The 16679-nt window shown below is 53.0% G+C and overlaps 1 protein-coding gene across 3 annotated transcripts in view; it reads right to left on the bottom strand.

Moving 5' to 3' along the window:
- Nucleotides 1-14885, bottom strand: part of LOC140906236 (sphingomyelin phosphodiesterase 5-like) — a 40525-nt gene extending 25640 nt beyond the window's left edge. For 2 of the 3 annotated variants that reach the window (XM_073329803.1, XM_073329806.1), the window contains exon 1: nucleotides 14811-14885. In XM_073329803.1, the coding sequence (XP_073185904.1) occupies nucleotides 14811-14877 (67 nt within the window). In that variant the 5' untranslated portion in view covers nucleotides 14878-14885. Of the gene's footprint in view, nucleotides 1-9424; nucleotides 9590-14810 lie in introns of those variants that run through there. The other variant, XM_073329804.1, reaches the window with a different exon arrangement.
- Nucleotides 14886-16679: the final 1794 nt, after the last annotated feature.

The raw sequence follows: 16679 nt of genomic DNA, 5'->3' as shown, positions 1-16679 counted from the left end.
CAAGAGGCTGCTCGGCAGCTCTCCAACACCACTTTCTACAAGCCATTACCCTCTGATCCCACTGAGAGTTACCAAAAGAAACTACACCATCTGCTCAAGAAACTCCCTGAAAAAGCAGAAGAACAAATCCGCACAGACACACCCCTGGGATCCCGACCTGGGGTATTCTATCTGCTACCCAAGATCCATAAACCTGGAAATCCTGGGCGCCCCATCATTTCAGGCGTTGGCACCCTGACAGCAGGATTGTCTGGCTATGTAGACTCCCTCCTCAGGCCCTACGCTACCAGCACTCCCAGCTACCTTCGAGACACCACTGACTTCCTGAGGAAACTTCAATCCATCGGTGATCTTCCTGATAACACCATCCTGGCCACTATGGATGTAGAAGCTCTCTACACCAACATTCCACACAAAGATGGACTACAAGCCATCAGGAACACTATCTCCGACAATGTCACGGCAAACCTGGTGGCTGAACTTTGTGACTTTGTCCTCACCCATAACTATTTCACATTTGGGGACAATGTATACCTTCAAATCAGCGGCACTGCTATGGGTACCCGCATGGCCCCACAGTATGCCAACATTTTTATGGCTGACTTAGAACAACGGTTCCTCAGCTCTCGTCCCCTAATACCCCTACTCTACTTGCGCTATATTGATGACATCTTCATCATCTGGACCCATGGAAAAGAAGCCCTTGAGGAATTCCACCATGATTTCAACAATTTCCATCCCAACATCAACCTCAGCCTGGACCAGTCCACACAAGAGATCCCCTTCCTGGACACTACAGTGCTAATAAACAATGTTAACATAAACATCACCCTATACCGGAAACCTGCTGACCGCTATTCCTACCTACATGCCTCCAGCTTTCACTGTTAAGGAAAAGTTAGCACATGTGACTCCATTTTGGTTTGGGGCCCACCATTGTCTAAAAGCAAGCACATCATGCACCAGGAGGAGTGTTCCTTAGATACTGCATTCCTGTGAAAATCCTCCTCCTTGTCTCCAGCCTGCCTTGACTCCCGGTATCTGTTCTTTGTCTGTCCGTAACTCCCTATCTCCTGGCCTTTGATGTGAGGCCTCCCATCCTGATAATAAAAGTTACTGATGCATCGCTTTAGGACCATGCTGTGTAATTAAACATACTAGTTTCGCATGAGGAATGTACCAAGCAGGGATAGGTGGTAGATAAGAAAAGGGTTTGTTTATTGGCTAAGGTTTCCGATGCACGAGGGCAACATGCTTTGCTAAGAGGTATATAACCTTTGTATAATCTGTATTCGGGGTCCTCTCCTGGCTAGCAGGGGGGCACCACGCTCGAGCATAATAAACTTGGGTTTTTTTGGGAACTTTGCAGTTGTGGACTTTGTTTATATGCCTAAGCCTAGATTAGAACTGTGTGTGACCTATTAGGTATAATTCGTAGCATTTGTGTGCATGTCCTACCAGGTGTAATTCATAGCAGTTGTGTGCATGTCCTATCAGATATAATTCGTAACATCACCCAGACCACACCACACGATCCATTGTCTACAGCCAAGCTCTACGATACAAACCGCATTTGCTCCAACCCCTCAGATGGAGACAAACACCTACAAGATCTCTAACAAACATTCTTACAACTACAATACCCACCTGCTGAAGTGAAGAAACAGGTTGACAGAGCCAGAAGAGTACCCAGAAGTCACCTACTACAGAACAGGCCCAACAAAGAAAATAACAGAACGCCACTAGCCGTCGCCTTCAGCCCCCAACTAAAACCTCTCCAACGCATCATCAAGGATCTACAACCTATCCTGAAGGACGACCCATCACTCTCACAGATCTTGGCAGACAGGCCAGTCCTTGCCTACAGACAGCCCCCCAGCCTGAAGCAAATACTCACCAGCAGCCATACACCACACAACAGAACCACTAACCCAGGAACTTATCCTTGCCACAAAGCCCGTTGCCAACTGTGTCCACATATCTATTCAGGGGACAGCATCATAGGGCCTAATAACATCAGCCACACTATCAGAGGCTCATTCACCTGCACATCTACCAATGTGATATATGCCATCATGTGCCAGCAATGCCCCTCTGCCATGTACATTGGCCAAACTGGACAGTCTCTACGTAAAAGAATAAATGGACAGATCAGTCGTCAAGAATTATAACATTCAAAAACCAGTCGGAGAACATTTCAATCTCTCTGGTCACTCGATTACAGACTTAAAAGTGGCAATTCTTCAACAAAAAAACTTCAGAAACTGACTCCAACGAGAGACTGCTGAATTGGAGTTAATTTGTAAACTGGATACAATTAACTTAGGCTTGAATAGAGACTGGGAGTGGATGGGTCATTACATAAAGTACAACTATTTCCCCATGTTTATTCCCCCCCCCGCCCCCGCACTGTTCCTGACATGTTCTTGTCAACTGCTGGAAATGGCCCACCTTGATTATCACTACAAAAGTTCCCCCCCCCCCCCCCCCCCCGAGCTCACCTTACCTGATCACTCTCGTTACAGTGTGTATGGTAACACCCATTGTTTCATGTTCTGTGTGTATATAAATCTCCTCACTGTATTTTCCACTGAATGCATCCGATGAAGTGAGCTGTAGCTCACGAAAGCTTATGCTCAAATAAATTGGTTAGTCTCTAAGGTGCCACAAGTACTCCTTTTCTTTTTACCTACATGAAAGCGTCACCTGCCGGATCCCCCTGTGTCCTGCTGCAGTGTCCAGGGAGCTCTTCCCATGGGGCCTCCCAACCAGTCTGGAAAAGAGATCAGGTCGGTCAGTGATTGCAAGTGACCCTCCGAGAACCCAGCCGGCCCAGGCACGGCGCCATGTGCCACGGTGCCAAGACAGGCCACCCACGCTCACCAGGAGCAGCGGGAAGCAAGAAGGAAAGCAATAATTTCACAGTTCATCCATCTGCCTGTCCATTCCCCCCACCCGTTCTGTCTGTCCATCCCTCTACACCCCTTCTGTCTGTCCATTCCCCCCTCCTGTCTGTCCATCTCCTCTTCCCATTCTGTCTGTCCATCCATACACAGCCCCTATCTACCTGTCCATCCATCCCCCACCCCACCCCCGAGCTCTCTGTCTGTCTGTCCGCATGAACATCCCTCTGTCTATCTACTGCTTCCCCTGGCCAGGCTGAGCCTTCCCCTTGGCAGTGAGCAGCTCCCTAAGCCAGAGCTGGCAAGGACACGGAACAGGGATTGGGGGCAGAGACGGTCATAGCTGCTAGGGCCCATGCAGCCCATCTTCTGGGTGATGCAGGACCGTTCCCTGCTGCCCTTGTGCATCCCAGGGCTGGCAGGCAGTGCCCAGGCTCCTGCCCCTTCCAGTGGGAGCTCAGCCAAGGGATGGCTCTGACCGACCCTGCCCCAAACTGGCCCTGTGGTGTGCCAGGATCCTTCTCCCCCCGTCTCTTCTCCTCTTGCAGCAAGTCCACGCTGCTCCCCCTGGGTCCTGCACAGCACAGCTCCTACTGGCAGCCCTGCCCCCTCCCACTCCTTATGCTCCATCCCTGCCGACTGCTCCCAGCGTTTCCTTCCTGCCTGCCTGACCTTGCTCCTCTGGATGTCCCAGCGCCTGGAGCATGGCCCAGTTAGCGCTGGCCGAGCACCTCCCAGCCGCCCCTCTGGAGGGGTGTCCAGCTGCAGGGTGCACACAGCTCTCGTCCCTGCCCAGCCCGCGCTGTGCTGAGCCCACCGCCCCTCCCCTTCCGGCTCTCCCGTCACTGTACAGCGCTGTGCACGCCTGCAGCACTGGCATCAGAACAGCAGGTGGGGAGGAACGGAGGGCACAGGGGAGGCAAGATGTCAGCCAGGCAGTGCCCCGCCTGGGGAGGGGCTCTGGCAGCCAAAACCAAGCCGGACACCCGCAGGCAGCCAGTACAGATCCCAGGGGTTACATACCCAAGGGCAGATCAACAGGCTTCCCCCTTCTGCCCCTGGGCTGCGAGAGCCATTCTGGAGCAGCAGGGAGCTGCTGGGGGTGAGATGCAGCGTGCTAGCCCCACGGCCACACTGAGGTTTCTGGGGGCCCAGGGAACAATCTGAAACTGAGGCCAAAATAATTACCATGGGGCGGGGACCCAGCACGTGAGATCGCAGCGCCACTCAGGTGTAGCCTGGCCACAAGGGTCACAACACCACTCGGTTGGGAGGCCCTAAAATGTGGGGCCAAGGGAAAACTGCCCTTTTGGCCTCCCGGGTGGCCCCAGCAGCCCCCTGAAGCGGACATAGGAATGGCCAGACTGGGTCAGCCCAGTTTCCTGTCTCTGACAGAGACCAGCCCCAGTTGCCTCAGGGGAAGAAATCCAAGATATTCTTCCTCATGCCGGCCTCCTTCTGACCCTAATCACAAGTGAAGGGCTGAAGCCCTGAGAGGCCTCACCCTTCTTAGCACCAACTCCTTTCACTCAGGCTATTCTCTCTATCCCTATAAGTGTCCAATCCTTTTCAGAATCACGCTAAGTTCTTGACCTCAACAGCTTCATGTGGCAGTGAGTTCCACAGGCTAATCGCATGTGGGAACACAGCTTTCCTTTCATCAGTTTGGAATTAGCCACCTTTACATATTCCCTCCCGGCTGTCTTCTGTTATGAGATGGGGAGAACCAGAGCTGCCCCTCTCCTGTCTATATCCCATTCGTTATTTTATCATGTCCCTTCTTGTTCAAGTGCTAATCCTCAGAAACGCTTAGATCCAGCACCACTCAGCACCCACTTTATTTTGATTTTTTAAGGCTCTTGTCACCAAGGTACCCAAGGGCCTCAGAACCCTTAATGTGTTTCTCCCCACACACTCCTATGGGGCAGGGCAGCGCTATTAGCCCATGTTACAGAGGCAGAGAGAGGCTAAGGGTATGTCTACAGTATGAAATTATTTAAAAATTATTCTATTTGAATTTTCGGAAGCGATTTTATACATTCGGTCTTGTGTGTCCCCACTAAAGGGCGTGAATTTGGCAGAGTGCGTCCACAGTTCCGAGGCTAGCATCAGATGTCAGAGCGGTGCACTGTGGGTAGCTATCCCATAGTTCCTGCAGTCCCAGCCGCCCATTGGAATTCTGGGTTAAGCTCCCAGGGCATGATGGGGCAAAAACATTCTCGCGGGTGTTTCTGGGTGTGTGCCGTCAGTTGCTCCTCCCGCCGTGAAAGCTATGGCAGACAATCGTTTTGCGCCTTTTTGGCTTGCAGACGCCGTATGGCTTTCAGCAGACGGTGCAGTACGGTGCACCGCTTCTCTCCTGGTAATATGAATCCACCTCGCATTTACTCTCGTCTTTCTGTGGAGTCTCTATAAGTATCTGCTCTTTCTCTTCCTCATTGACCGCTTCCGCTGCCAACTGTGCTCTCCCACTCTTGCCGCACTACCGAGCTTCTCCATGTTGTCCGTCCTGGGCTCCCACCTCCGTGAAAGCTACAGAAGACAGCCATTTCCCACCTTTTTCAGCTATCGTGAACCGAACAGCACCTCTTCTGCTGCCACTCTGCTCTCCTACGTTTCGCGCCCTTTTTCCAGGATTACCCGGGCAGGCGCCATAGTGCGGCAAGCATGGAGCCCGCTCAGATCCCCGCTGCAGTTGTGACCGTTGTAAATACCTCGCGCGTTATCCAGCCGTATGTGCAGTACCTGCGAAACCGGGCGAGGAAGCGACGACAGCGCGATTACGATAGTGATGAGGACATGGACACAGCCGTTCCTAGAAGCACGGCATGTGGCGATTGGGAGATCATGGTGGCGTTGGGCCAGGTTCATGCCGTGGAATGCCGATTCTGGGCCCGGGAAACAAGCACAGACTGGTGGGACCGCATAGTGTTGCGGGTATGGGATGATTCCCAGAGGCTGCGAAACTTTCATATACGTAGGGCCACTTTCATGGAACTTTGTGACTTGCTGTCCCCTGCCCTGAAGCACAGAGACACCAAAATGAGAGCAGCCCTCACAGCTGAGAAGCGAGTGGCCATAGCCCTGTGGAAGCTTGCAACGCCAGACAGCTACCTGTCAGTCGGGAATCAGTTTGGAGTGGGCAAATCTACTGTGGGGGCTGCTGTGCTGCAAGTAGCCAGCGCAATCATTGACCAGCTGCTATCAAGGGTAGTGACTTTGGGAAATGTGCAGACCATTGTGGATGGCTTTAATGCCCTGGGGTTCCCTAACTGTGGCGGGGCCATAGACGGAACGCGTATCCCTATCTTGGCCCCGGAACACCAGGACGGCCAGTACATAAACCGCAAGGGGTACTTTTGCACGGTGCTGCAAGCACTGGTGGATCACAAGGGACGTTTCACCGACATCAGCGTGGGATGGCTGGGAAAGGTGCATGACGCTCGCATCTTCAGGAACTCTGGTCTGTTTGAACAGCTGCAGGAAGGGACTTACTTCCCAGACCAGAAAATAACCGTTGGGGATGTTGAAATGCCTATAGTGATCCTCGAGGACCCAGCCCACCCCTTAATGCCATGGCTCATGAAGCAGCCTGGTCAGTAGTCAGGAGCTGTTCAACTATAGGCTGAGCAAGTGCAGAATGGTGGTAGAATGTGCGTTTGGACGTTTGCAAGCGTGCTGGCGCAGTGGAGGAGGAGGGAAGGACAAGTCCAGAAACCAAATCAAAATTTCAGATATGCCAGTTTTCTGCTGCTTGTGCAATCCTCTGGGGTTGACTGTGTGAGTCCCTGTAGCCTCCCCGCCCATATTCTTGGGCGTCTGGGTGAGGAGGCTATGGAACCTGGGGAGGAGGGAGGGCAGTTATACAGGGGCTGCAGCGGCAGTCTGTGGTCTTGTTGCCTTTCCTGCATTAGATCCACCATACAGCGGAGCATGTCAGTTTGCTCCTCCATGAGCTTGACCATAGCATCCTGCCTGCTCTCATCGCGCATGTCCCTCCTCTCTTCGTGTTCATGTAATGGTTTATGCGACTCCGCAATTGTTTGCCTCCACGCGTTCAGCTGGGCCCTATCAGTGCGGGAGGACTGCGTGAGCTTGGTAAACATGTCGTCCCGAGTTTGTTTTTTCTGCCTTCTAATCTGGAGCAGCCTCTGGACGGAGTAGATAGGAGCCACATAGTCAACTTGCCCGCTATTCCTACCTACATGCCTCCAGCTTTCACTGTTAAGGAAAAGTTAGCACGTGTGACTCCATTTTGGTTTGGGGCCCACCATTGTCTAAAAGCAAGCACATCATGCACCAGGAGGAGTGTTCCTTAGATACTGCATTCCTGTGAAAATCCTCCTCCTTGTCTCCAGCCTGCCTTGACTCCCGGTATCTGTTCTTTGTCTGTCCCTAACTCCCTATCTCCTGGCCTTTGATGTGAGGCCTCCCATCCTGATAATAAAAGTTACTGATGCATCGCTTTAGGACCTTGCTGTGTAATTAACATACTAGTTTTGCATGAGGAATGTACCAAGCAGGGATAGGTGGTAGATAAGAAAAGGGTTTGTTTATTGGCTAAGGTTTCCGATGCATGAGGGCAACATGCTTTGCTAAGAGGTCTATAACCTTTGTATAATCTGTATTCGGGGTCCTCTCCTGGCTAGCAGGGGGGGCACCATGCTCGAGCGTAATAGACTTGGTGTTTTTTTGGGAACTCTGCAGTTATGGACTTTGTTTATATGCCTAAGCCTAGATTCGAACTGTACATGACCTATCAGGTATAATTTGTAGCATTTGTGTGCATGTCCTACCAGCTGTAATTCATAGCATTTGTGTGCGTGTCCTACCAGGTATAATTCGTAACATCACCCAGACCACACCACATGATCCATTGTCTACAGCCAAGCTCTACGATACAACCGCATTTGCTCCAACCCCTCAGACAGAGACAAACACCTACAATATCTCTATCAAGCTTTCTTACAACTACAATACCCACCTGCTGAAGTGAAGAAACAAATTGACAGAGCCAGAAGAGTACCCAGAGTCACCTACTACAGGACAGGCCCAACAAAGAAAATAACAGAACGCCACTAGCCGTCACCTTCAGCCCCCAACTAAAACCTCTCCAACGCATCATCAAGGATCTACAACCTATCCTGAAGGACGACCCATCACTCTCACAGATCTTGGCAGACAGGCCAGTCCTTGCTTACAGACAGCCCCCCAGCCTGAAGCAAATACTCGCCAGCAGCCACACACAACACAACAGAACCACTAACCCAGGAACCTATGCTTGCAACAAAGCCTGTTGCCAACTGTGTCCACATATCTATTCAGGGGACACCATCATAGGGCCTAATCACATCAGCCACACTATCAGAGGCTCGTTCACCTGCACATCTACCAATGTGATATATGCCATCATATGCCAGCAATGCCCCTCTGCCATGTACATTGGTCATACTGGACAGTCTCTACGTGACCTCAAAAACTTCTAAGGAAGGAGATTCCACCACCTCCCTAGGGAACCCATTCCAGTACTTCACCACCCTCCTAGTGAAAAAGTTTTTCCTTATATCCAACCTAGACCTCCCCCACTGCAACTTGAGACCATTATTCCTTGTTCTGTCATCTGCTACCACTGAGAACAGTCTAGATCCATCCTCTTTGGAACCCCCTTTCAGGTAGTTGAAAGCAGATATCAAATCCCCCCTCATTCTTCTCTTCCGCAGACTAAACAATCTCAGTTCCCTCAGCCTCTCCTCATAACTCATGTGTTCCAGACCCCTAATCATTTTTGTTACCCTCCGCTGGACGTTTTCCAATTTTTTCACATCCTTCTTGTAGTGTGGGGCCCAAAACTGGACACAGTACTCCAGATGAGGCCTCACCAATGTCGAATAGAGGGGAACGATCACGTCCCTCAATCTACTGGCAATGCCCCTACTTACAAATCCCAAAATGCCATTGGCCTTCTTGGCAACAAGGGCACACTGTTGACTCCTATCCAGCTTCTCATCCACTGTAACCCCTTGGTCCTTTTCTGCAGGACTGCTGCTGAGCCATTCGGTCCCTAGTCTGTAGCAGTGCATGGGATTCTTCCATCCTAAGTGCAGGACTCTGCACTTGTCATAGAATCATAGAATATCAGGGTTGGAAGGGACCTCAGGAGGTCATCTAGTCTAACCCCCTGCTCAAAGCAAGACCAATCCACAATTTTTGCCCCAGATCCCTAAATGGCCACCTCAAGGATTGAACTCACAACCCTGGGTGTAGCAGGCCAATGCTCAAACCACTGAGCTATCCCTCCCTCCCTGTCCTTGTTGAACCTCGTCAGATTTCTTTTGGCCCAATCCTCTAATTTGTCTAGGTCCCTCTGTATCCTATCCCTGGTCCTGCCCACATTTGGTGCCAGAGGCAGCAGCCCACCTTCCCCCAGGTGTCTAGAGGAATGCAGCACACTGATACAAGTTCCCGCTGCTGGCTCCCCATCACATTCCCTATTCTGTGCTCAGTTTTATGACAGCACTTACCTCCGCCTCCGACAGAATTCATCACCAGCAGGCCATTTGGTGTGACTGAGTTACACGTTCAAGTCCTTTGGAAGAACTGCGACCAGTTAGCAGCTCTGAGTCAGGATGTGCAACGTGCATTGGGCTCCCTCTGAAGAAATGTCTCTCTGCCATCAGGGTGACCTGTGCGCTCAACAGCGACAGTCTTAATCATGTTTCCTTGGGAAACGCCCTGCACACCTGGCTGCTCAACACACACATTCTTGCTGTAGGCGTGTTTGGAACTCCACTCGCGGAACGCCCTCTGGTCTGCTGACTCACAGGTCTTGCTTCCAGACCTCCTGCACGTTAGTATTATTACAGAGTCATTTTACTGCACCCACAGCAGGAGTCCAGGGCACAGGGTCTGCCACAAGGAAACTACAGCCTAATTATAGACGTGCCCCAAGCACCACCGTTAACAATCACACAAAAGGAGGACAGCAGTGGGGAAGGGGAAGGGTTACGTTGTTACCTGGTTACTCAGCTGGCATGGCTTTGGCTCACTCAGTCCATTTACTGTCTGCTGAGCCTTCCATGCTGAAGAACATTCACAATGGGAGAGGTTAATTTGTCACTTTTTGCACCTGCCTCTTCGTGCTAGTAACATCCATATCAGACCGTTTAAAGGGGCCCCATTTCCCAAAGCTAAAGAGTATTAGGTGCAAAACTGATTAGCAGAAGAATGTCAGGAGAGATGGGACCCAAATCAGGGACCTTTTCTAGGTGTCCCAAAGCCACAATTTCCCAGTTGCCAAAAAAAAAAAGCAAAAAAAAAAGCTGCTTTCCTTAAAAATCGTTTGATTAAGAGGAGACATGAAAGCGGCAATGAGGAAGGAAAAGCAAATCCATTATCTGCCAAAGGGGAGGCAGAGGGCAATGGGTACCGGGCAGAAGTTAAAAGCCTCCAGCGATTGATACAAGAAGCTGAAGGTAGCAATGAAATGTCTATGGTCAGTAGAGTTAAAGACAATGAGCAAGAAGGTTTTAAATATACCACAAATAAAACCCATGACTAGGTGGAGATGGAAAATTGTCAGTAATGATGCAGAAGAGCCAGAGGTGTGAAAGAGTTCAGAGTTTGGAACCATGCTGGAAGCCATATTCATATCTTACAAGGAGGATGAAAGACTTTCTTGTCCAACAGGAACTAAGGCGGATGTCAAACAGGATCTGCTAAGCAGGTAATCTGCATCAACGAGTTTCATTTAAGAGATGGCTGAAGAACTCTCAAGGTCACTCATGTGCATTTGTAATAAGAGTGTAGGAAACTAGGCAGGGGCCAGAGGATTGTGGAAAGTCAATGTCCTGTCAAACAGGGCAAACAAAATGGCCTAGGTAACTTTAGGCCAGTTACCTGACACTGATCCTGGGTAAAATAATGGAATGACGGACACAGGACTCTATCAACAGAGAATGGAAGGAGGGAAATATAGTCCATGCCAGTCAGGGAACACAGTCATTCCCTGGCAAGATCACAAGTCTGGCTGATGAAGGGAACTAGGATTCCAGCTTGGTTACAGTCTCTGAACTCTTCCACACTTCGGGCTCTTCTGCATCATTACTGACACGTTTCCATTTCCAGCTATGATCCTGAAATTTTGGCCAGGTGTTTGGCTTTGCGTCGCAGGACATTCGGATGCTGGAAAGAGCTGTCGGGTGGCAAATAATGAAGAGGACAGTCCAGCCTGGGAGTTGGACGCAGAGAGGAGAATGGGGACATGAGAAAACTGCACTACAAAGCCCATGAGGCATCATGGCAGCATTTACAAATCAAAATGAAAAGGGGACCAAGGCCAGAGGGGTTGGTCCTGCTTTTGGGAGGGTGAGGTGGGGGGTTTGGACTAGATGACCTCCTGAGGTCTCTTCTAACCCTGATCTTCTATGAGTCTATGATCCCTCTCTAGTCCCAGTCCAGAAGCTTCCCTCTGGTTCTAGCCACCCACATTTAACAAACCCAAGGGGCCCCTCCTTAGTTCTTTGTTCTTATTCCTGGGAAACCTGGTCACCTGGCCTCCTCCTCAGCCCTTTGTTCTCCAGCTCGTCACACCTGGCTGGCTTCCTGCAGAGAGCCAGTTAGTTGCTAGGTACCAAATGTCTGGGTAATTGGAGTGGCCATTGTCTTTACCAGGCTCTCCATGGGCCCAGGCCCCAGACAGCCGAGTGTCAGTCACACCTGGCTCTCTGCAGAGTAAACAACCTTTCCCCCAACCCAGTGGCAATTCTTCAACAAAAAAACTTCAAAAACAGACTCCAAGGAGAGACTGCTGAATTGGAATTAATTTGCAAACTGGATACAATTAACTTAGGCTTGAATAGAGACTTGGAGTGGATGGGTCATTACACAAAGTAAAACTATTTCCCCATGTTTATTCCCCCCCTTCCCCCCCCTGCACTGTTCCTCACATATTCTTGTCAACTGCAGCAAATGGCCCACCTTGATTATCACTACAAAAGGTCCCTCCCTCCCCTCCCCCCCCTCGGCTCTCCTGCTGGTAATAGCTCACCTTACCTGATCACTCTCCTTACAGTCTGTATGGTAACACCCATTGTTTCATGTTCTCTGTGTATATAAAACCTCCTCACTGTATTTTCCACTGCATGCATCCAATGAAGTGAGCTGTAGCTCAGGAAAGCTTATGCTCAAATAAATTGGTTAGTCTCTAAGGTGCCACAAGTCCTCCCTTTCTTTTTGCGGATACAGACTAACACGGCTGTTACTCTGAAACACTGCAAAATCCATAGACTAAAGTGGGAATTTACAAGTATAAAGCTGGGGTGTTTTGCCATAAGACTCTGGGTTCAGTCCTGCAAAGCCTTGAAGCATCGGATCGCGACCAACAGAGCCCAGCTCTTCAACTTGCCCTCAATCTAACTGGCCATTAGATTGACTCGAGCTACGGCAGACTGATAACATGTGTGTGTGTGTGTGTAAGAGTGATTAAATGCATGTGTTAACTGTTGTATTTTCAATAAATGCAGCGTATTGCCTTTTCCCCTGAAAAAGATCCCGTGTGCTTCTTGTAAGCAAAACACTGGGAAAGCCCAGGCACTGGGTATTCCGGTAACCACATTCCAAAGAGCAGGCCCATGGCCACCCCAGCACAGAGGTACGGCACAGACCAAGGGTGGGCAAACTATGACCTGGGGGCTGCATCCAGCCCCCCAGACGTTTTAATCTGGCCCTCATGCTCCCATAAGGCAGCAGGGTCCAGGGCTCGCCCCACTCCACGCAGCTCCCCGAAGCAGCAGCATGCCCTCCCTCTATCTCCTGTACGTAGGGGCAGCCAGGAGGCTCCGCATGCTGCCCCCACCCCAAGTGCTGCCCCTGCAGCTCCCATTGGCTGGGAACTGCGGCCAAGGGGAGCTGCAGGGGCAGCACCTGTGGACAGGGCAGCGTGCGGAGTCGCCTGGCTGCACCTCCGCATAGGAGTTGGAGTGGGGACATACCGCTGCTTCTGGGAGCTGCTTGAGGTAAGCGCTGCCTAGAGCCTGCACCCCTCACCTCCTCCCGCACCCCAAACCCCTACCCCAGCCCTGATCCCCCTACCACCCTCCAAACCCCTCCGTCCCAGCCCGGAGCAACCTCCTGCATCCCTAACCCCTCATCACCAGCCCTACCCCAGAGCCCGCACCCCCAGCTAGAGCCCTCCCCCCCCACCACAACCCCCTGCCCCAGCCCAGAACCCCCTCCCACACCCTGAATTCCTCATTTCTGGCCCCACCCTAGAGCCTGCACTCCCAGCCAGAACCCTCACCCCCTTTTCCACCCCAACCCCCAATTTCGTGAGCATTCATGGCCCGCCATACAATATCCATACCCAGATGTGGCCCTTGGGTCAAAAAGTTTGCCCACCCATGGCATACACCCAGTCCTGAGCGGTGGCCCAGGGCCACCCCAGCACAGAGGTACGGCATAGCCTCATTCTGGGGAGCTGGCCCAGGAACATACCGACCCCAGGTAAGACAAGGACGGAAGGACAGGATGATGGATGGGAATGTTTTGTTCGATTCAGCAGGTGCAAGGTCGGTAACTAACCACGGCAGGAGCAGGACACGTAACTAGAAGGAGAAGTCACTGGAGGGGCCCCTGTGTCCAGCCGAGGGGGCAGCAGAAAGTCCCATTCCTGGCTGAGCTGGGCCATTGTGACAGGCACACGTGTGTTGTGTACTTGTAACCCTGGAGCCAGGGTGCGAGGACCGAGCTTTCTTGTCCTTGCAATAGACCTGGCCGAGCGCCCTCTTTGTCTGTGGGCTGTCCGGGGTGTGCTAGCGGGGGCCTGCTGAGCCAGCTACCTGCGCAGGGCTGGGACAGTGCGTGGAGAGAACACGCACGCCAACTGACAACACCCCCTCCCCTCCCCATCCCCTGCACTGCCCCACTGCCCCAGACCCCCTCCCCTCCCCGCTTGCTACCCCCTGCACTGCCCCACTGCCCCAGACCCCCTCCCCCAGCCTGGGGTCACTGGCTGAGGGTCTCGGGGCTGCGTGGTGCAGGGGCAGGCTGGGTTTCCAGAATGGTCCCTTCTGGCCTTCATCTATGGCATCTTTTGCTTGACCACAGTTCCCGAGAGCCAACTCCTCAGGCCCAGCGGCCGCAGGCGCACTCAGAGCCGCGGCCCTTGCTGCTTTCACAAGCTCTTGGCAGAGCCCCATTACCTGGGATTTAATATGCAAGCGGGAACAGAGGCACCCCCGGGGAATGCTGTCAGCAATCTGATGTGTTCCGTACCCCTAGACGAAGGTGGAAATCTCTTGGACATGGTACAAGAGGTCTCTGGCCCGATTGCATGCTGCTCCCAGATGCAATGTTGCAATCCACCAGGTGTCTACATGGAAAGACAGGTCTGGGTGGGTTTGGGAGCTTTCCAGCTTCCTCTCTTCCAAACCTCTCCCCTCATGCCCAGCGGCAGCCCATACACAAGTGCACCTGGGCACTCAGCATTGCCACTTCGGGTTAGGTAGAGCCCCAGCAAGGAATGGGGAGTTGGACCCAAACTCAAAGCTTTAGGCCCAAGGTGACACAAGCCGCCCTGCCCGGACGCAGGGTCACCCGGGCTGCAGTACCTGAGCGCTTCCCACTGGCACCAGAGAAGTCCCTGGTGGAGTCTTTGGCTCATCCACCTTTGACTTAGCCAGAAATAGCCAGCAAGACAGGTGAGCAGGGTAGACTGAGCTCGCCCGTGAGCCAGAGTGACAAGCTGGGGGGGACTTCAGCAGCAGCCGGGTTCACACAGATGCGCCTCCTCTGCCTGGGGCACAGAGGGTGGGGCTGCCTCTGCCTCACCAGCCTGATCCGTTTGGGCTGGTTTGTGTGATAATCACTCTGATATCGCGCGCCGGGGTAATGCAGTGTTGGGCTCCTTACCGTACAGTGATGGGACTGGCTCTCCCTGGCGCCCCCACATGCCAGCTGCTACTGAATTATTCTGCATGCAACTGAGCCCTGGGATCCCTGTGGGACAAAGCAGGAATTTTCTGAAACATTTGATGATGCCAGTGTGTGCCTCAGTTTCCCCTATATTTCACAGGTTACCCGGTGGGGAAGGGGGAAGGACAGGTCAGGCTGAGAGACCTGGCTATGAATGTCATTGGGCTGTATGAGGCGGGATGCACCATTGAAAAGGACTGGCCCAGCTGACCCCATATCAATGGAGGACCCAAGAAGACAATGGCAAATCCAATTACAGGACACTGACACCTGGCACCCAAGGCGGGGGAGGCTGGGGAGGGGTTTCCCCACCTCTGCAGGGAGGCTGAGCAAAGACCCCCCAGCTTGAGAGCACAGGCCTGGGAGGTGGGAGGGGGAGGGAAGTGCTGGCTGCTGGAAGGAGCCTGGGCTCACCTGGGAACTGCCCAAGGAGGACAGACGGACAGAGCTGGAACAACGGGGCTCTTACAGCTGGGCTCTGGGCTCCGGGCTGACCCCACCAGTCGGGGCTTTAACCCGTGTTTCCCTGGGCCACCCTGAGCACATCCCGTGCTGTGAGCAGCTAGCTAACAACCCGGCTGTGACCGCGCGGAGAGTGTCCCTGCGAACGCCGGGCGAGGGGCACTAGCCCCTGCTGTGTGGCCGGGTCTCCCCAGGGGTCTGGCCCAGTTGGACTCGCTGGGCAGAGCTGAGGGTGTGGGGCAGGAGCCCGGGGGATCAGTCTGAAGTAGCCTGGGGATAGACACAGCGCAGGGGGGACCGTGGGAGCCGCAGCCCATGCCCTGCGGGTCTGGAGGCCCTGGGAAGGGCAGGCTGGCCCGTAGACTGGCTCTTGGGGCAGGGGCTGTCATTGTCACCCGTGAGTGCAGTGCCTGGCCCAGCAGGGCCCTGGGCAGGGACTAGGTGAACTCCTTCCTGACTTGGGCAGGACAGTCTCACTAATATACATTGCAAATGCCAGTCCCGGGGCGAATGGTTTCGGGACAGCATTTGTCCCAGATTCCCTGCGATGCCACTCAGCCCCGCTGCCACGAGGCCTCGCCCCCCGCTCCTCCTCTGCCCGCTGAGGCCCTGCCTGGCCAGGCCAGAGGCCGGAGCCAGGCCATGGTAAGAGCCACCCAGGGAACCCAGGCTGCGGTGGGGAGCCCAAACCCTCCACCTGCCCTGAGCAGCACACTCCTGGGGGTGGGGACGCAGGCTGGAGGCTGCTCTCGGGCGCCCCTCCCTCCCACCCACCGCCTGGCTCTGGCTTCTGGCCTGGGAGCAGGGCCTTGGGGGAAGAGGAGGAGCAGGGGTGTTAACTATCAGCTCCGTGTTCTTGGGGAACAAGGGCGCAGCTCCCAGCCTGTCTGACTCATGGAAGACCTTCCCCCGCCCCCAGCCTCTGCTCGAACCAAAGCCTATCAGAAGAAAGGCTGACAAAAGGCAATGAAAAGGCCATGGGAGACCCCTAAACCCCTGGGACAAGGGTGACAAGAACAAAGGCAACTCCCCTAGGCTCATTTGCATCGAAGATGGGACAGGGAGGCATCTCCATTAGCATACAGATTGGAGAACAGAGACTCCGAGGCAAGAACCGCAGGGAACGCTGGGACCAGAAAAGCAGGGAAGCACCGCATGATGGGGGATCTCTGCTCCAGATGTTAACGAACCCACGCCTGCACAGACCCAGCTCAGCAGTTATCAGACCAATTCTAATAATAAATCCTTGACTGATATCCAAAATAGTGAAGCTTCCTAATTGCACTGTGAGCTCCCTCCAAGGAACACCACCCATAGCCAGGAATGATCCGTTCCTATTGTCTA

This window comes from Lepidochelys kempii, chromosome 2 (assembly GCF_965140265.1).
Source record: "Lepidochelys kempii isolate rLepKem1 chromosome 2, rLepKem1.hap2, whole genome shotgun sequence".
Lineage (NCBI taxonomy): Eukaryota > Metazoa > Chordata > Testudines > Cheloniidae > Lepidochelys > Lepidochelys kempii.
Note: the sequence above shows the minus strand (reverse complement) of the source record. Positions and strands in the feature narration are given on the sequence as shown.